This window comes from Hyperoodon ampullatus, assembly GCF_949752795.1.
Source record: "Hyperoodon ampullatus genome assembly, chromosome: 19".
Lineage (NCBI taxonomy): Eukaryota > Metazoa > Chordata > Mammalia > Artiodactyla > Ziphiidae > Hyperoodon > Hyperoodon ampullatus.
Window position 1 is genome coordinate 8,549,084 of NC_136932.1, and position 21,499 is coordinate 8,570,582.

Consider the following 21,499-nt stretch of genomic DNA (forward strand, 5'->3'; position numbering starts at 1 on the left):
CTTTTTTTAAAAAACCAATCATAAATTCAGATTCACTTACTTATCCCAAAAATAGCAAGAAAAAATGAATTTATTACTTGAGGGCACCATAATTCTGAGCTGGATCAAAGTTACTGAAATGTGGTCATCTTATGTAAAGATCTTCCCTGGTTGCTCCTATATAGGAACATTCAATAAATGGAGACAGGTCACCATTTCCCCCAAAACTTTAAATTCAGATGAAGGCAGAGAACACATAAAACAATTATTTGAGTATTTGTAACCCCTTCTCATTTTAGTCTAAGGTTTGTATATATCTTTAGGTAATATTGTGAAACCAATCCCATCTACCTCTCAACATACCCATTCAGAATGAGATCTTCCAAAAAACAAATACAAGAGCTGAAAGAAAGAACTAACTACACACTGAATACTTGTTCTGCTCCATAACCAAAATGTTCCCTTCACTAATGTATTCACTTGAGTTCAATGGAGTGTTACATTTTCCTGTAATATTCATTTCCAAAACAAACCATATCAATACTAAACAAGACAGTACAACCTCAAAAGTGAGCAAAGGACTTAAACAGATATTTTTCCAAAGAACGTACACAAATGGTCAAGAAGCACGTGAAAAGATGCTTAACATCATTAGTCATAAGGGAAATGCAAATCAAAACCACAATAAGATTCGTTACACCTTCTAGAATGGCTATTATTTAAAAAAAAAAAAGGAAAATAACAAGTGTTGGTGAGAATGTGGATAAATTGGGATCCTGGTGCATTGTTGTGGGAATGTAAAATGGTGCAGCTGGTGTGGGAAAGTTTCGTGTGGGAAAGTTTCCTGTGGAAAATGGTAAACAGAATTACCATAATGACCCAACAATTCCACTCTTAGGTATATGTATATCCAAAAGAATTGAAAAAGGGAATCAAATAGATATTTGTACACTAATGTTCATAACAATGAAAAGGTGAAAACAATCCAAGTGTCCATCAGCTGATGAATGGACAAAATGTGGTATACACATAAAATGGAATACTATTCAGCCATAAAATGGAGTGAAGTTCTGACACGTACAACAACATGGATGAACCTTTACATTATGTTAATAAGACAGTCACAAAGGGACAAATATTGTATGATTCCACTTATATGAGGTACCTAGAATAGGCAAGTTCATAATGATGGAAAGTAGAATAAAGGTTCCCAGAGAGTGGAGGGAAGGGGAAATAGGAGTTATTTTTTTAATTGGGTACAAAGTTTCTGTTTGGGATAATGAAAAATTTCTGGAAATGGATAGTGATGATGGTTGTACAACATTGTGAGTGTACTTAATGCCACTGAATTTTACACTCGAAGGTGGTTAAAATGCTAAATCTTATGTATATCTTACTACAATAAAAAAGATACATAAGAGGATTCACAGCTTTTCAAAATCATTCTGGGTGTTATGGGAGAGAGAGAAAAGACAGTACGCTCTGTGAATGGCAGGGTGGAATATGCTCCACGTCAGCAACTTTAAGGGTGAGGTAGGGAAAGAAATGTAATTGCTACAGCCATGTCATCTAAACAGCTTTCTTAACTCAAAGCTGAGTAGACAATCCGAAATAACTCTCAGAATAATATGGGCCAATAAAATGTGTCCCCCTATCCTATTTCCATTTATGCCGGAGTTAAAAAGAACACCTTCCGGGCTTCCCTGGTGGCGCAGTGGATGAGAGTCCGCCTGCCGATGCAGAGGACACAGGTTCGTGCCCCAGTCCGGGAAGATCCCACATGCCGCGGAGCGGCTGGGCCCGTGACCCATGGCCGCTGAGCCGGTGCGTCCGGAGCCTGTGCTCCGCAATGGGAGAGGCCACAACAGTGAGAGGCCCGCGTACAGGAAAAAAAAAAGAACATCTTCCACTTAATTGAGCACTTCTCAAATTTTTATTTTAAACATACGTGCCCCAAAAGTGGCTACTGTGTTTACTCTGATCGTCTTCAGTATTTCAACGCACACGAAATTGTTTAGCATTGTCTGGGGACAAAACCTTGAGATATCACATCCCCAAATGGGACCACCGATGTGAACGGCCTGTCTGGTACAAGTCAGAGTAAACTTTGTTCAGGAGTTCCATTAGCACCAAGATGCCTTCACCCCCACCGAAGTGTGGGGCCTAAGACAGAGAAAAGCTCTCTTCCCCCTCAAAAGGGGCTTTCCCAATAACACCCAACTCCATAACTGCTTCCTCACGCTCCGTTAAGCAGGCCCAAGTCTATCACTCTCCGGGTGGCTCCAAAGGATTCTGGGAGTTAGGGGCGGGACCAGGGGCAAAAAAGAAATGTTGGCCCAAGGTGAGCAGCCGATAGGTTTAGGATTATCGGCTGGTTGCTGAGCGATTTCTCAAATCTTCCGACCACCTCCATCACTTCTCCCACCGGGTAGGCCCGCGCTCCTTCTCCTCCTTCCACGCTCCGCCTCCTCGGCTGCCCTGTTAGCCAATCATCGGGCGGGTGCTTGACGGGCCGGGCCAATCCCGAACACGTTTACTTTGAGCGGGAAAGTCTCAGAAGCTCCGGGAGAGCGAGGTCGCCTAACTGCCGGTTCTTGGCCTTGTCTCTGGGTGGGAGAGTGGTAACAGGCCGGAGGCAGCCACCCATTGGCCGGGCAGCAGGCCAATGAGGGGTGCGAAGAGGGAGGCGGCCCTGCCATAGGGGGCAGGGCGAGGCGGGTCGCGTGCCGGTCGCGAGCCGGTGTAGACAATGTAACGACCTTTCCACCCCGCTCCTCCCTCCCTGCTCCGGTTCCCGCACCCACAGACCGGCTCCAGGCAGCGCTGGGGGCGGCGGCGGCGGTGGGGTGCGGGCTGAGGGAGCCGGGCCTCGACGCCCCCCCTCACCCCTGTACCCCAGGAGCTGTGCCTAGTCCAGGAGGGGCTGGGGGGCACCATGGAGGTGAGCGGCGGAGACGCCCGTCCGCCCTCTTACCCCCCAGGCCTGAGGAAGGGACCTGAGGTAACCGGCGGGGACGGTCCGGGTCCGGGTGTTGGCCGGGCTTGGAGGACGGCGACGGTGAGGAGAGACTGAGGAGCGGGCGCGTCCCTGGACGCGGGTCTCTGAGGCGGCCGGGCCGGGAGGGAGACACCCGGTCACCAGCTAGGAGCCCCGACGGGGCGCCCGGGCTGCGCCGCGGGGGTGAGCGGGGGGCGCGGCGGTCGGTCGGGCCGGGGCCTGGGGGCGCGGTGCGGGCTGACAGGACGGGCGGCCGGGCTGGGGCGGGAGGTGACGGCCCGCGACGCCTGGGCTGCCGCCACCTCCTCCACGTTGGGCCGCGGCGGCGCTGAGGCGGAGGCCGGAGGCGAGGGCCCGTCGGATGGGCGAGGGCCGCGCCTCGGGGTCGGGCCGGAAGGTGGAGAGGGAAGCCGGGGCCCCCAAATAAGTGTCCTGGGAACTGATTCCGGGTGGAGCTGGGCGCACAGCCGACGTGGAGCCGTCGTCCGGCTCTTTCGGTCCTGGCTCTAACCTGTGATGTCTCTCTCCCGTTTCCTATCCCCGTTTCGTGCAGCCGAAAGTCGCGTTACGTGGAGGTGCGAATCGCTGCAGCAACCTCAGTGCCGAGGCCAGCAGTCGCATGATGTTGACTGGCTCCCCTTCCTTCTATGATTGCTACAAGTCGGTCAGTTACTCGGCTTTGCCTGTATTAGAGGATTTTTTTCTCCATCAAATCCACCCCCACCCCCACCGGTTTGTAAATTGCTCCATATTTAGGACCAGACACCCGGTAACAATACTCTTTTTTAATGAATTTATTTATTTATTTATTTATTTATGGCTGCGTTGGGTCTTTGTTGTGGTGCGGGGGCTTCTCGTTGCGGTGGCTTCTCTCGTTGCCGAGCACGGGCTCTAGACCCGTGGGCTTCAGTAGTTGTGGCACACAGGCTCCGTAGTTGTGGTGCACGGGCTTAGTTGCCCCACGGCATGTGGGCTCTTCCCGGAAGGAGGGCTCGAACCGGTGTCCTCTGCATTGGCAGGTGGATTCTTAACCACTGCGCCACCAGGGAAGTCCCCGGTAACAGCATTTTAAATACAGAGTCTGCAGAATACACACTGGTTTCGAAAAAAAGTTAAGGAATAAGATTTTTCGTTGATTCTTATTTTTGACTTGTCCTGAGCATGACGTGATGCCAGAAATGTAAGAAAAATCTGTATTTACTAAGACCATAAAATATTTCTTCCTTCCGGCATTTATTGCAAGTCAGTGCAAACATACGTTTTATAATTTAAATTTTTCTTTACTCTTATATTCTCTGGCTCTAACAATGTCTTTGATGACGTGCTGCCTTTTACCTCACGTAAAACATTTAGTTTTGTTGTTAATCGTGTTAAATAAGGCTTAGGTTAATGTAAGTCAGTTTCATTTGAAATTATTTACCCAGGACATCACTGCTGATATTGTTATACTTTGAATTATAACAATATCCTGAAATAAATAATTTTATTTAATTCACACTACAACCTTGTATAGTATTATACCCACTGTACAGATAGAGAAACTGAGGCTCAGAGAGTTTGACTTGTGCCCTAAGTTACAAAGCCCAAGTGGAACTCTTTTTCACTGCCAAGACCAGCATTCCACTGCTCTCTGTAATGTTTACATGACTACTAAAATTTACTTGGATTTAATTTCAGTTGATTAATCATAGCAAGGGTAAAGTGATACATTTTGCAGTTATCTGGACTAATTAACATGCCAACCCTAAGCATTTGCATATTTAATTTCCAGAAATATTTTGACTGGGAAGGATCCAGATATTTAAAGTATAATTGTTTGAATCCACCACATTACTTTTTTTTTTCCTGCGGTACGCGGGCCTCTCACTGTTGTGGCCTCTCCTGTTGCGGAGCGCAGGCTCCGGACGCGCAGGCTCAGCGGCCATGGCTCACGGGCCCAGCCGCTCCGTGGCATGTGGGATCCTCCCGGACCGGGGCACGAACCCGCGTCCCCTGCATCAGCAAGCGGACTCTCAACCACTGCGCCACCAGGGAAGCCCCTCCACATTACTTTAGTTGTTTGTTTTATCCTAGCATATTACATTTAAATCAATCTTTTAAAAGACTTAATTTTTCTAATACTCAAATCTTACTTTAAAATATAAAATATACTTGAAATAATACTCCCAAAATACATTTAGTTTCAAATACTGTTTACTTCATTTGATATTATATAATCTGAAAATGCTTATTTTGTTTAAGTAACTCTTTCAAAAAATGAACAATTATTTATGTCACTTTGGATACTTCAAACCTAAAAGAGAGTTAAGGGGGTCTGTGATAAAAACTGCAGAACTAAAGGAATAAAATTATGAAAGGTTCTAACAATAAAATCCTTTAAAAAGTTACTGCTAACGAACAGAAATTTTGGAAAGGCAGTTTTTGGTGGCACTCTTAGCAAAATCCCTTCTGTGCCTCAGTTTCTCCAGCTTCAGAATAGTCAACAAAATATAAGCTATAAATGAGAAAATTATAATGTGTAGGTTTCAAATAGTAATCATAACTGGAATTTAAACAAATGGCTGTAAAATATTTGAGATTCTTGAAGGTGAGTGATTAGAAGGTATTAATTTTCATATATTATTGGTATAAACTCAGTGAATGTTTAAAGTGTTGTTTTTCAATTATCATGTCTATGAAGAACAAAAATTTAGGAATGTTTTGATCTAAACATGTTTTATCTCTTTTTACATAAATTTCAATTAAGAGAATGAAAGCAATTAGAAAATATTTTTAACCAGGATTATATACCTTCTGTATTTATAAGAAAATACTATTTCTACTGTTTATGCCTGGATATTTATAGTTATTACATCTCACGGTTTACTAGCTCCTTATTTGGAGAGTTAAAAATTGTGAATCTATACTTTCAGACTCTTTTAAGTATTTAAAATTTGAGGGGCAGTATTTTCACTGTACCTCAATCCCTTTGGGAAGGAGGCAGGACTTTAAATAATTCATTAAAATCTTAAAACTCAAACTTTTTATCTTATTTACTCAAAATTCCTTATAGAAGTGTTAAGAAAAAAGAAAATGAGCTTGTTTTCTCTTCTAATTATAATATCTTTAAAATTTCTTAAGATATAACATTTTATGTCTCGTCTCATTTTTACACTTTCTCTTGGAAATAGAAACTAGGCTGAAAGTTAAAGATACTGTTTTAAAAGGCCCTAGTGTAGGGCCATTTCCTCATTTTTAAAATATAGAGAATATACATGTCACAAGGTTGACTGAATACAATAATGTTTGTGGAATTTCTTTGAAAATTCTATGTAAATGTACATTCACTTTTTTTTTCACAGATTGGGGGCAGTAAGACTGAGTTTTGTAAATGATTTATTAAAAATAATACTGCTATAGTCCACATAATGCTCATCTGTTCAAAAAATTAAAACTGCAATAACTGTAGGTGTTTTATACCAGTGATAAGCAACAGGTACTGAACAGGGGCCAAAATTTTCTTGGAATAACCACGCCCACTTGTTTACATACTGTCTATAGTTGCTTTGGTGCTAGGACAGCAGAGTTGAGGAGTTTCAATAGAGACCTTAACATAGCAAACCCTAAAATATTAATTATCTGGCCCTTTACAGAAAAAAATCGCCAACCCCTACTGTAAAGTAAGCTTAAGTGGCTAAGTCTAGATTTGTCTCCCAACTCCTCAAATTTCCTATTCTTTGGCTAATATTCTGTAATAAATGCAGTTTTGATTGTGTCTGGTATACAAATATGTCTTTAAAATTTCAGAGTGAAGACAGTGTTGACCTAAGGCAGACCTATGCTCCACTTTCTTCATCAACAGAATATGCAAGTTCTGTAGATTCTTCACTTTTCTATGCACCATGGTCTGTGTATGGAGATGATATTAAACAGCCCTCTAATTCTCAGATCAATGTAAAGAACAGGTAAATTAATAAATTAGATTTCTCAGGCTAAATGAAGTGTTTTTAAGTTTGATTACATGGGAACCTAGTTGTATTAGCTCTTTGTTCCCTATATCAGCATTTTTATGTTATGGCATTATAATTTTGTTTATCAAACTTTTAGGAAATCTTAAACGGGATAGTTACGTGTGTATAATTTTTTCTTATTACTTTTTTTTCATTCATTAGAGGCAATCCTGAGTAAATCTTAAGTTCCTCTTTCTAAAGATAACTTATATAAATGAGTTACAGTTTTTCAATCTATTTTTTTAATACAATTCTAAATTTTCGGTAATTTTTCCTTCACAGGTGTACAACAAACAGGATTTTATCAAACATAAGATACTTTAATTATTTTTCTGTTCAATTCCAGTAATAATAAGGGCCTACTCTATGTCAGATTCTCTCCTACTGGGGATATTAGAATTAACATGGCAAAAATTATCCCTGCCTTTATTATAGATCTTACAGTAATGATGATGATGACGATGATAACTTGTCAGGCACTGCAAGTATAGTGAGGTTTAAAAGAAGTAGTATAGAATATTATGGGAGCTTACTGCCGAGAGAAACTTAAGGGAGTGACACTACCTTTATGTTAATTATAATAAGGGAGCAGTTAATAGAGGCCGATGCATCTTTAGTTTAACCAGGACATAATTATTTTTTAAATCTACTAATTAATTAAATAATTGTTAAAACATTTTTTTAATTTGGTAAGTTCTCTAAAATAGTGATTTTATTAGAAGGACTATATAACATAATTCCACAAAAAACAAAAATATTTTTTAAGTTGATACATGTTCATTGAAAAACTTCACACTTTACAGAAATATATAAAGGCAAGCATAATTTTACCATAACCTTGCCTCTCCACCTCCCGGTAACAACTATTAACAGTTTGGTATATATTACATAGAATATTTTTCTAGATATATACTAACACATTATTAAACAAAAAAACTTTATATTGAATCTTTTTGAAATAACAAGATGTAGTGGAAAAAGCATTAGACTTGTAGGCAGACCATTTATTCAGCAAGTGTATAGTAAAGCATGGCAAGTCACATGCCCTTGCAAAATTCAAGTTGCTTAATATCACACATGATCATTCAACAGCTTAACGATTACTAATATCTTCCCTTCCTATGTTATGAAGATCAATGAAATTTTGAATGTTATGCAAATATAAGGTATTTTTATTTATTTCTAAAATGTCCTAACACTATGAAATGATAGACATAAAATATAAAAAAACAAGAAGTTACCATTTAAAACAACATATTACTTCTAGGAACAAATTACCCAAAATCCATAAGCGGTAAAAAGGCACCAATTTTCCATCTCCTTGTGGTTTTTACATTTTGTATTATTTAGATAGTTTTAGTAACTAGGTAGGATTTCAGGTACATGGAGTACCAGTCACTTCTTCGGCAAAGATTTAGGGGTAGCCTCCAAATCTTTTACATTTAAGGGACAACTGCAATGTTGCTGTGATATCTAGGATGACCATATCACATTTCACTTTTTAATCCAACGTTTAGTATAAAGAGTCACAAAATAGAGCAACAGGTTCATATGGTTTTCAAATCACAAATGGAAAAACTGAGCAAGTGTTGTTGATGTAATGCTGTATACTAGGACTAGACATGATTTCAGGAGCAGCCATGGTACCAACCATGTCTGCAACATCATGGATCAGAGATTTGTATCTTGGTCACCTAAAACGAATAGCATGTGTTTTGGAGAAATAAGAGGTAAGCATACATTGTGAACTAGACATAGGATTTGGAATGAAGGAGAAATACTTATGTAACATAAACATTATGCTAAAGTGGAAAATATTCTGAGTTCCTGTTCCCTTTTTATTTGAAATGATGGTATAGAGTCAATCCAAATATTTTATCAAAAAATAATGGCAGAATAAGTCTGGAAATAGAAATCAATATATTGTATTTCAATATGAGCAAAAATATTTACATGTGATATTCATTTATCTTTAGGATTCAAACAGAAAGAAATGACTATGGCAGTGAAACAGACTTATATGGACTTGTGTCTAACATTTTGGAAGAGCAAGATAAATCACAGCCATGTTTCACTGAGGGGTTAGTATATTATATAAGCCATATAGTGTGTAGTAAACTTTTAAATTCCCAGGTACTAGATTACCCTATTTATTAACTTTTATTTTTAGTTAATAGAGGATCATCTGACAGTAGACATCTTAATTCAGATATTTGTTTTGAGAAGCCTTGATTTTACTTTGGTGCTTGCCATACAATTGAAAGTTTAATTTGCTATTAAAAACTTTCATTTGTTGGGGTGTGCTTAGAGCACGGGGTCTGACGAAATGGCTCATCTGTTTACAACAAACCCGACAGGAATCTGGGTTCATCGTGACAAGGGGCACAAAACTTGTGGCCTTCCTATGAACAAATACCCAACACGTATCCCCCTGCACCTCCATGTGGCTGCTGGGCAGGACCAGTGGGACAGAGCTCAGTACTGGAAGGAAAGCTACAGTATTTAGTGGGGGAGTTTGCCACCTGGAGCCTGTCCGGTCCACATGTGGGTGGGCCATGAGTGGTCTTATAGGCATAAAGTCTTTGAACCCCTCTCTTCAAGGAAAACAGAAAAATAGATTCCAACTATATGCCATTCTGGAAAAGGCAAAACAATGGAGATAATAAAACGATCAATGGTTGTCAGGAGTTTGGGGGGAGAGGGGAGATGAATACATAGAGTACAGAAGTTTTTATGAGGGTGAAAATACTTTGTATGACATTATAATGATTTTATGTCATCATACTTTTGTCCAAACCCATAGAACAAGAAACACTATTCACTTCGTAAAGTGAACCCTAAGATGAACTAGGGATGATGGTGATTATGATGTGTCAATGCAGTTCAGCCTTGGTTAAAAAAAAAAGTCTTAAAAAGAATTAACACTCGGGGTAGACGTTTTTGGCAAAACTTTTGTTTCACTTTTATATACGTATACACAATATATATGTGTGTGTTTGTTGGATTGTGATGTAAAATGTGCTTTTTAGATTAAAAAAGTTTGCAGGCTACTGTAGTTATACTGGCAAATAAAAGACAAATTAATCTTAAAAAAAAAGAACTTTCATTTGGAAACTTGCATAATTATTCTTGCGTAATTCAGAGCTATTTCCCTTGAGTTCATGAGCTAAACTTTGGCTTAAAGAATATAAATTCCAAGGACTTTTATACTTATACCTCCAAAAATAAAACTATCATTACTGCTGTGCGGAAATATGTATGGATTTTATTCATACGGTAAAAATTTTTAAAGTATGCTTGAATCGTTTTATTTGGGTGTGGAAGCCATGTTATGCGGCATGTGGGATCTTTAGTTGCAGCATGCGGGATCTTTGGTTGCAGCCTGTGAACTCTTAGTTGTGGCATGTGGGATCTAGTTCCCTGACCAGGGATCGAACCCGGGCCCTCTGCATTGGGAGCACAGAGTCTTAGCCGCTGGACCACCAGGGAAATCCCAGCACGTCTTTTTATTTAAAAAAAATTGAGGTCAACAACACTTTTGTATTATATAATAACTTAATTAAAAGAAAAACTTATTTTGGTTTTTACTTACTATATATAAACAATTCATGTGGGGACTTCCCTGGTGGTCCAGTGGTAAAGAATCTGCCTTCCAATGCAGGGGACACAGGTTCGATCCCTGGTTGGGAACTAAGATCCCACATGCTGCGGGCAGCTGAGCTTATGCACCTCAATGAGAGAGCCCGCGTGCTGCAAACTACAGAGCCCATGCGCTCTGGAGCCCGTGCACACCACAACTAGAGAGAGAAAACCCACACGCCACAACTAGAGAGAAGCCCGCGGGCCGCAACATAAAAGAGCCCGCATGCCTCCACAAAGATCCCATGTGCCGCAGCTAAGACCCGACACAGATAAAAAAGAAAGAAAGAAAACTAAATTAAAAAACAAAACAGGGCTTCCCTGGTGGCGCAGTGGTTGAGAGTCCGCCTGCCGATGCAGGGGACACGGGTTCACGCCCCGGTCTGGGAAGATCCCACATGCCGCAGAGCGGCTGGGCCCGTGAGCCATGGCCACTGAGCCTGCGCGTCCGGAGCCTGTGCTCCGCAACGGGAGAGGCCACAACAGTGAGAGGCCCGCGTAACGCAAAAAAAAAAAAAAAAAAAAAAAACAATTCATGTAAGACCATATTGTCACCAGCCTCAGGCCTTAGTATATGTCTCTTGGGAAAGTATAGTGAAGACATATTAAGATTAAAATCCATATTTCTGTAGCATATAGCACATTTCAAGTGATAGTTATTTGGATGTAATGGCAGCTTATAAGGCAAAGTTGGAAAGAATTAGAGAATGGTGAGGTGGGGCATTATAAATGTTTTTGAAAGCCTTTCCTACCTTCTCCACTAAGGAAATAAAGACTTTTAAAACCTAAATTGTAATTAAATATATTTACTTGTTCTAGGACCTGCTCCTCCAATTTAAAGTCAGTTTGGCCAGTGAACACAAGCAGATTTGCGGATCACCATGACCTCTTAACAGAAACCAAAAGGCCAATAGATACAGCCATCTCTCAGCAAGCTTTTTATACTAGTGAATCTGTGTCAACAGTGGAGAAGCAGTACCTGCATAATAGTAATCTGATACCACAACAAAAAATAGATGAACTTTCTCATGGATTTACTGGTTTAGACCTTGAAGAACAATGGATGTACCCCTCACGAAGTGATCATTCTAACTGTTACAGTATTCAGACAAATGATACAGCTAAGACGACATTTCAAGAACATCTGTCTATCAAAAACTGTTTTACACCACACATTGGTCTGTCTGACATGAAAGAATCAGGAGTTGATACCTACTCTTATGGAAGAGAAAAAATATGTGCTAAAGGTCTTGAAGCACCATTACAGCAAAAGAGGGCAGAGATGTTTCTTTCCCAATTTAATAGATACAATGAAAATGCAGATTATTGTAGATACCCAGAATATGCTTATCCTAATAAGGCTAAGCTGAATAAGTGTTCAAATTTTAGTGTCCAAGATAGTAAAAAATTAGCCAGTGGCACACCTGAAACACCAACTGTAGAAGCAGACACCTACACAAAGTTATTTCAGGTTAAACCAGCAAATCAGAAAAAAATGGAGGCGACAATACCTGACCAGCAGAATTTCTCATTTCCAAAAACTATACCATATCTGCCAGAAAAACAATTTGCAAAGGAAGCATTTACTGCTGATTTTGCCTTAAAATCAGAATATGGACTAAAACCTCACACAGCTTGTCCAGCTAATGATGATTTTGTTAATGTCACAGAAAAGCAACAGTTTACTAAACCTAACCCGCCAAATTCTGAGTATTTTAGGTCAGTGAATTTACTAGCAAACTCAGCAGCATCTTCAGGTGGTATCAACTTAAACAGACCAACTTGGATGAATATCCAAACAAAAAATAACACTCTTATTCCTTATCAAAATCAAGGTAACTTGATGAAATTAAATACTCATTTAAGTGCAGCTTCAAAAGGTTCTAACCATTCTTCAGATTTCCTACAACTATCATCTACAAATTTAACAGCAAATAGCAATTTATTTCAGAAGTATTGCCAAGAAAACCCTTCAGCATTTTCTAGTTGTGATTTTGGTTATAATGGTGCAGAAAGAATTCAATCTGTCAGTCACATGGAAGGACTGACAAAGACTGGAGAAGAAAATCTCTTTGAATCTGTTACTGATAAAAAAATAAAGCAGCCAAATGGATTTTGTGGTAACTATTCAGCTCAGCAGTATGGGACCATTGAAAATGTAAACAAACATAATTTTCAGGCTATGCCCCAGAGTGGCCGTTATGACCCTGAGGAAGGGCCAAAGCATTTAGATAGCTCATCTCAAAATACATATCAAGATCTGTTGGAGTCACAGGGTCATTTTAGTAGCCACAGACAGGGAAGTGGAGACAACAATAATAACAGGCGTGTGAATCGCACACAGGTGTCATGCTTTTCTAATAATTATATGATGGGAGATTTAAGGCATAATCAGAGTTTTCAACAACTTGGTTCAAATGGGTTTCCCCTAAGATCCACACACCCACTTGGCCATTCAGTTGTTCCACTGTTGGATTCCTATGATTTGTCTTATGATGACTTAAGCCATTTATACCTGTATTTTAATGATACGATGTATGGTGGTAATTCCTTTTCTGGTTTCGTGCCAACTTTTGGATTTCAAAGACCAGTTAAAACCCGTAGTGGACCAGCCAGTGAACTTCATATTCGTCTAGAAGAGTGCTATGAACAATGGAGAGCATTAGAAAAGGAGAGAAAAAAGGTAACACAAAACTATCCATATAGGTGTAACTTAGTATATCCCCTTTGCCTATCTTCATTTTATTTACCTTAGTGTAGTTTAAGGAGTACTTGCCTTATTTTTAAGTTGCATTTTTCTATAATGTGTAGTATTTGTTAAGTTCATGACTATAGAGAATTAATTAGGTAATTTAGAGACAAAATGCTTGGGGTTTAAAAAAATTTGTTATTTTAAAGTTTATTTTGCCTATTAGGTAGACTTTTTCCTTAATGGGTTAAAAGTTTATTTCTTTGAATTTTCTAAGTATTAAACTATTGGAGTGTTTAGGTGTTTTATGCATTAAGTGAGACAGAAAAGTACTGTGGTACTGTGGTTTGTATTTGTTGCCTTTTGATACCGAAACAATTTTTATCTAAAGGAGTAATTTTCAATATACTTCTTAGGCCTATGAGAAATATTATTCATGATTGAATCATATTTAGAAAATTCAGCATCTAAAAGTTATATAATTTTTTTACAGACTGAATTGGACCTTGCCAAAAATTATCCAGGGAAAAAGGTATCGAGTACTAATAATACTCCAATTCCAAGGCTGACCTCCAACCCATCTAGAGTTGATCGCTTAATTGTGGATGAACTTCGAGAACAAGCCAGAGTAAGCTGTGAAAATATCCAATAGCAGATTTTTTAAACTGATAAAATTTTAAAATGCTTCAGCAAGTTAGAATTCTGAAGGATTTAAAAATCACATTTATGTGTAACTCTCTGAAGTGTATTCTTTTCCATGTTTGGACCTAGAACTATTAGTTATTTAGGAAAGGGAAAATAGCCCCATTCAGTCATTGAAACAGTAGATTTAATAGTCTAAGTGGTTTCTCTTCAAGAAACCCAAATTAGCAATGGAACTAATCCTCAACAGAAAGAAAATTTTTTTAAGCAAAAATCATTTTGCATATTATTTACAGGGAAAGTCCCATTTCTTTAGTCACAAACATTTGTTTCCTAGCTTCATGAGCAAACTGTGCTTGCATTATACAAGATAGTAAATTCACAGGAAATTACCATATTTCATTTTCTTAACCCTGTACTCATATTTTATTTTTGGCTGCGTTGGGTCTTCATTGCTATGCATGGGCTTTCTCCAGTTGTGGCCAGTGGGGGGCTACTCTTTGTTGCAGTGCACGGGCTTCCCATTGCGGTGGCTTCTCTTGTTGTGGAGCACAGGCTCTAGAGCATGGGCTTCAGTAGTTGTGGCCTACAGACTCTAGAGTGCAGGCTCAGTAGCTGTGGCAGATGGGCTTAGTTGCGCCGCAGCATGTGGGATCTTCCCAGATCAGGGCTTGAACCCATGTCCCCTGAATTGGCAGGTGGATTCTTAACCACTGCACCACCAGGGAAGCCCACAGAGTCTTATTTTATTGAACATTAGTTTCTTACCTGTACCATGCTGTCTTTAAAATACAGATATGAACTACTTCAATGGAAAAAGATTGATTTTACCTAGCTTTCAGCCTCATTCAGTTGTAATTTTTAATCAAATTTGTAAATTTGTACAATGGAATTTATCAGTGGTATAGTCAGATACTGACATGGGTTATAGCCAAACGTTATAAAAACTTAGGTCTTCTGTTTTTTTCTTAAAACTGTTCCAAGTTAAAATTCCTTTTTCTCAGTAATACATTTCTAGGCAATAAATCAAAGGATTGCTAACTGTGGATATTAAGAAACATACTTTTTCCAGCCTTACTTAGGCTTCACCCTAATTTAGAAGGTTGTGTTTATAGCTGTTATAATAATTTTGTTTATTTATATTTAACAACATTAGATCAGTAATACACAAAGGGCAAAAATATTTTTATGTGTACTACTTTCTAGTTTGCTGGTTTTGTGGAATTCTGAAAAAAATCTTTTAAAAGTTTATTAAGGGCTTCCCTGGTGGGGCAGTGGTTGAGAGTCCGCCTGCCGATGCAGGGGACACGGGTTCATGCCCCGGTCCAGGAAGATCCCACATGCAGTGGAGCGGCTGGTCCCGTGAGCCATGGCCGCTGAGCCTGTGCGTCCGGAGTCTGTGCTCTGCAACGGGAGAGGCCACAGCAGTGAGAGGCCCGTGTACCGCAAAAAAAAAAAAAAAAAAGTTTATTAAAAACCACCTGTGTAAATTTCTTTCTTTACACTTATCATTTATTCAAAATGATTGTCTTATTTTAAAAATACATAACTTGTAGTTCACTGGAGTTTTTTCTATGGTATTTTCTTTTGTTGTCTTATTTTCCCCTCAAGAATCTGGCTGGTTGTACAGTTGGGAAGAAAATATTTTATACCTGTACACTTGTGTTTTCTCCATGGGCTTAAACTGGGATAGACTTATTCCAAAGAAACTTGATAGGAGTGTGAGGTTAAGGCAATTATTGTATTTATTTGATGTCCAAATCCTACTTACTCAAAAACTGCTCTTGGGCTTCCCTGGTGGCGCAGTGGTTGAGAGTCCGCCTGCCGATGCAGGGGACACGGGTTCGTGCCCCAGTCCGGGAGGATCCCACATGCCGCGGAGCGGCTGGGCCTGTGAGCCATGGCCGCTGAGCCTGTGCGTCCGGAGCCTGTGCTCTGCAACGGGAGAGGCCACAGCAGGGAGAGGCCCGCATACCGCAAAAAAAAAACCCAAAAAACTGCTCTTTCCGTACACCTTCCAAGTTTAAAATCTGAAACAAGTTAGGCATATACAACTATGAAACGTACTACGCTTACTGATATACAGTGCTCTTCTTTAAGCTTAATTAACCAGAAGATTGAGACTTCCTGATTATCCTTAGCAGTTTTGACAGTTATAGGATTTATTTTGTATTAGTTCAGCATACATTTAAATTGGTATTTTCTGGATTATGGATTCCTTAAAACTACTGCTAGACAGTATTATTTCTGATTTCCAAAAGGAGAACTTTGGAGGCCCAGAAAGGAATTGCTGAAGTCAAGATTAATCAATCTAAGGCTTCCCTGGTGGCGCAGTGGTTGAGAGTCCGCCTGCCGATGCAGGGGACGCGGGTTCGTGCCCCAGTCCGGGAGGATCCCATATGCCGCGGAGCGGCTGGGCCCGTGAGCCATGGACGCTGAGCCTGCGCATCCGGAGCCTGTGCTCCGCAACGGGAGAGGCCACAACAGTGAGAGGCCCACGTACCGCAAAAAAAAAAAAAAAAGATTACTCAATCTAGGATTTCTCCTTTTTAGCTCAATTTTTTTCCCTTTTAATTACAGTAACTCCTAATAATGCTCTATTTGCAGGCTATTCTCTTATTTGCCAAAAAGAATGTCATATCTTATATTTGCACTTACTGTTAATAAGATGGAAATATTTGAATGTTTGACTTTTTCATTGTTGCTTATTCCCAGTAACTGACTACCCTTAAACCTTTTAGAATTAACATACACAAATAGGTACAAAAGACTGACTTTCCATCTTTGTTTCCCCCAGCGTGGTGTCAGGACATAGTAAGCATTCACTTATTTATTGATTGAATATTACTGCTCTCATCTCTATTCTGCTTCATTGAAGATTTGTTTTAAGTTAATGGCAGGGCAATGTGGTTACATGCCTCATCAAAATTTAAAATGTTTCCCTCAGGTTGTGACTTTACTGGGCAAAATGGAAAGGCTTCGAAGCTCTCCCCTTCATGCCAGTATCTCTACAGCTCTTGATAGACACTTGGAGTCCGTTCACATTGTACAGTCACGTAGAAAGGACGAAATTGTTAATGCTTCAAATCGGCAAAAGCAAGGTGTTCCTAGATGCCAAGATGATAGAGGTACAAACATTAATGCATATTCTTTTGATAAGGCACTGAGATAATTTGAATGTTAATAAAATCAGACTCTGAAGTTAAAAGGTTGAATTTCTGGGCTTCCCTGGTGGCGCAGTGGTTGAGAGTCCGCCTGCCGATGCAGGGGAAACGGGTTCGTGCCCCGGTCTGGGAAGATCCCACATGCCGCGGAGCGGCTGGGCCCGTGAGCCATGGCCGCTGGGCCTGTGCGTCCGGAGCCTGTGCGTCCGGAGCCTGTGCTCCGCAACGGGAGAGGCCACAACAGTGAGAGGCCCACATACCACAAAAAAAAAAAAAAAAAAAAAAGGTTGAATTTCTAACATTTATACTTATGTAAAGAATAAATTGTTAAATGGTGCCCACATAATTTACTCCAGAAGTACTTTGATCTATTTTGCTAATATTACCCATTTAATTATAATAACTTTGTTAAAGTCTGTGTTCTACCTAAAGCATAGTCATGGTTACACAAGTCAGAAATAAATACAAGTATCAACACTTTTAAATATTAAGTCAAATACTTTGGTTAGCTCAGTCAATAGCCATCCTTCTTTTATAAAAATAATGTTTGATCATTTAGTAGCACAGCACGGGGTTTTATGAGTTAAGGGGTACTTAAATGGCATCTGATATGAACTGACCCCAAATATTTCTTTTACAGATGTTTTTGCCCTTGCTTCAGCAATTAAAGAGATGTGTGTGGCTACTCGGAAAGCACGCACTACCCTGTGGTGTGCACTGCAGATGACCTTGCCCAAAACAGCCAGTACAGCTGGCCAAAGAGATGTGGAAAAGGCTTTACAAGATATAGTAAACTGTGAAGATAAAGTCCATGAAAGCGTAAATAGTAGCAATCCAATGAACCAGAGAGGTGAAGCAAACAAACAGTAAGGAAATGCCAGCATAAAGAATAAAAAGCTGATAAGTAAATGTATCAAGACATGCTAAAAAATGTTAATGAACTTGTCAAACTTGAAAATTTCATTACATTAATTTTCTTTCAGATTTAAAGGTAATACCTTAATGAAGTCTAACGTCTATTTTAAAATCTTCTATTTGGAATGAATCAGATGTAGTTTAAAGTGAATTCAAAGGTAAAGTTGACTACTCTAGGGGTTCCTGGGTAGTCAAAGATAACAAGTTTAAGTAAATTAAATATTTCCTAACAGCTAAAATATTGCTGAAACCCATTCTGCAGTGCAGGTAAATGCAAATGTGAAATTCTTCTAAAAGATAAGTTTCATTTACGTCTGCCTTAGTAAGTATAATTCCAAATAATGAATCTAAGTGACTGTAATCCAATTATGGCTACAGTCTAGTAACCAAGACATAGTTTTGATTGTGATATAAAAGTGTTTTCCTTACAAAACTGGATAATACCTAGGGAACAAAGGAAAACAAGGATGAACCCAATGTTCATGTAAAAATTTAATATTTAAAATACTACCATATTTATAAATTTGAAATCTTAGTACCTAAGTATATGGAGGAAAATGCATCTGATTCTCCTAAAGTAGGGATAAAACATGCAAGTTACTGAATATAAAACCTGTCCTCATTTGTGTATATTCTTTAAAATTTAATTATACTATCAATTATTAAATATTTCCAGTTTTAAAGTATTTTAATTGAATCAAAAACAAGACATTTCCTTTATGTGGATCTTTTAGACTTGATGCACAGTAACTAAAATAATGATTATTGTTTTAATACCCTTAGTTTGCTGCCTTTTATGAGGGTATCATGAAGTTCTAAAATGTATTTTTTTAAGGTTAATCTTTAACTAGTTTAGTTTGCAATTGGTTAGTGTATATTTTGTGTAGCTCTGTTCATTAGTTTGCTTCTGTATTTTTTTAAAAGTGTTCTTGAAAGCCTGGCTTTTTCTGTTTCTCATCAATTAATATCTTTGTATGGAACCTGAGTAATTTATTCATTAATATGAAATGTTGGTATTATGTGATTCAGAAGATCTTGGGTTTTAACATTTCTAGCAGGAGTTAAACTATAATATAATGTACTGATGAAATTTAATTGAACTATCCTTGACTAGAAACACTAATGTTTCAAATATTGGTGTTTTTCCTAGTTTTAGAAATCCTGGTATTAAAAAAAAAAAAGAAGAGTATAATCACACCACATAAATTTTCTTTAGATGATATTCAGAAGAAACTGATTGAGAATGCAGGAGTAACTGTAGGGAGAAACACTTTGATCACTGAAATGCCTTAGAACTACCCAAATGAACTACATTGAGGGTAGTCAAATAAAATAGATCATCCCACCACAGTCACTGCATAGAAAGTGGTTAAGTTTGATGTAAGACATGTTGGGTGTTATGAAAACAAATATTGAACTGAATTTAGTTCCTCAGGAAAAATAAATAAATTACTTTGTTGAAAATATTTAGTTGCATTTTTTTTACGTTTGTATTAGTTTTTTTTAAAATATTTATTTATTTTCTTTTATTCTTTTTTGGCTGCATTGGGTCTTAGTTGCAGCATGCAGGATCTTTCCTTGTAGCTCACCGGCTCTTTGTTGCGGCATGTGGGCTTCTCTCTAGTTGTGGCTTGCGAGTTTTACTCTCTAGTTGTGGCACACAGGCTGTCCAGGGCACGTGGGCTCTGTAGTTTGCAGCACACGGGCTCTCTCGTTGAGGCGCGTGAGCTCAGTAGTTGTGGGAGCTGGCTTAGTTGCCCTGCAGCATGTGGGGTCTTAGTTCCCCGACCAGGGATCGAACCGGCATCCCCATCATTGCAAGTCGGATTCTTTACCACTTGACCACCAAGGAAGTCCCTGTATTAGTTTCTAACATTAAGAGTCACTCATGCCAGAAAACCAATTAAATTTCATTTAACTGATAAGAACTTGTGGTAAGTTTTTAATTTCATTATTAACACATAAAATAGAGTTGGTAGATAATAAACCAGTGCCATTCAGATATCCTTAGATCTAATCTGACCTCCTTCAAATAAATTTTTGTTCTGCCTTTGTGCTAATCCTGGCAAACCAGAATAAAAATTCTGGGGAAACTTTTACATGACAGTGGTCAGAAATTAAACACTAGTCCATTAACAAAAAACAAATACAAAAATTCTTTGAAATTCTGTTAATCAAGTCATGCTTTGGATAACTCAAGTTAGTAGGTTGTTCCTTTCTATTGTATACCCTCTGATGGTTCTTAAGCACTGTACTTCTGAATTACAACCTATGAATAATCTGGTACTATAACGTTTTATAGGGTTGGGAATTAATGTTATGACTGAAATTCCAAATTTGGCCTAAAATGTCAATCATACCACAGAAAATATGGTTGTTTCAAGTTTGCCTTTTGCGGTATTGAATATTTTAGACATAAAGGATTTATTGGCACCTGAGTTAAGTGGATAACCTTACTCAAAGCCTAATGAGCTGATCCTTTTTTTCTGTTTAAGCATTAGTTCAAGTGTACACTAATTATAACCTATGTAATAGAGTCCCAGAAGAAAGAATTGCCTACTGTTATAACAGATTGAAACTAGAACCCTTCAGGGGTCTATGGATATAAACTGACGCTGCTTCAGAGACCAAAATCAAGGTGAGAACCAACCAAAAATCCAAAATATGGGTTATTAAATTAAAATAGGCTCTCTCGGGCTTCCCTGGTGGCGCAGTGGTTGAGAGTCCGCCTGCCGATGCAGGGGACGCGGGTTGGTGCCCCGGTCTGGGAAGATCCCATAGGCCGCGGAGTGGCTGGGCCCGTGAGCCATGGCCGCTGAGCCTGCGCGTCCGGAGCCTGTGCTCCGCGACGGGAGAGGCCACAACAGTGAGAGGCCCGCATACAGCAAAAAATAAAATAAAATAAAAATAAAATAAAATAAAATAAAATAGGCTCTCTCATATGCTATCTGTAGCCACAGCCACATATGAAACTAAGACTCCAGCAGTACTTCAGAGACTTCAAAGCCAATCTACTGACTGTCCAAAAAAGAAGGTAATCTTTCTGATCTCCTAATATCCAACTCATAGAAAGGAAAACTGAGGCAGAGTTTATGGATTCCAGGAAGAGGTTCTACTAGCAGAAGAGATAACTGGGCTAATCAAAACATAAGTAAAATTCAAACCCATTCCTAAGTGACTATCCACACAGAACTCACTTCCAGGTGGAAGGAATCAGAATAAATCAGAAGACAGTGATTTAAATAGTTTATTTTTTTAAAAGGTGGTTATGTAAAAAAAATTTTGCAATGCCACAGTTATAGGAGTGTATAGAGGTGACACATCGTTTCCTTAACCATGCGTTTTACCTTCTGCAGAAAGGTAAAAAAATTTGTTAATCTCATAGTTAATGGTATAAAACAGAGGTCAGCAAACATTTTCTCCGAAGGGCCAGGTAGTAAATATTTTAGGCTTTAAAGGTCACATAAGGTCTCTGTCACATATT

The 21,499-nt window shown here is 39.0% G+C and overlaps 1 protein-coding gene across 1 annotated transcript; it reads left to right on the top strand.

Annotated features, from left to right (window-relative positions):
- Nucleotides 1-2,914: 2,914 nt before the first annotated feature.
- On the top strand, nt 2,915-17,970 carry MEIOC (meiosis specific with coiled-coil domain; the record flags this gene model as incomplete). Its single annotated transcript, XM_079725491.1, has 8 exons — nt 2,915-2,980; nt 3,531-3,662; nt 6,764-6,921; nt 8,943-9,047; nt 11,425-13,288; nt 13,788-13,922; nt 16,884-17,064; nt 17,741-17,970. The coding sequence occupies 8 exons, from the start codon at nt 2,915-2,917 to the stop codon at nt 17,968-17,970; spliced, it is 2,871 nt and encodes a 956-aa protein (XP_079581617.1).
- Between the last annotated feature and the right edge of the window lie 3,529 nt (nt 17,971-21,499).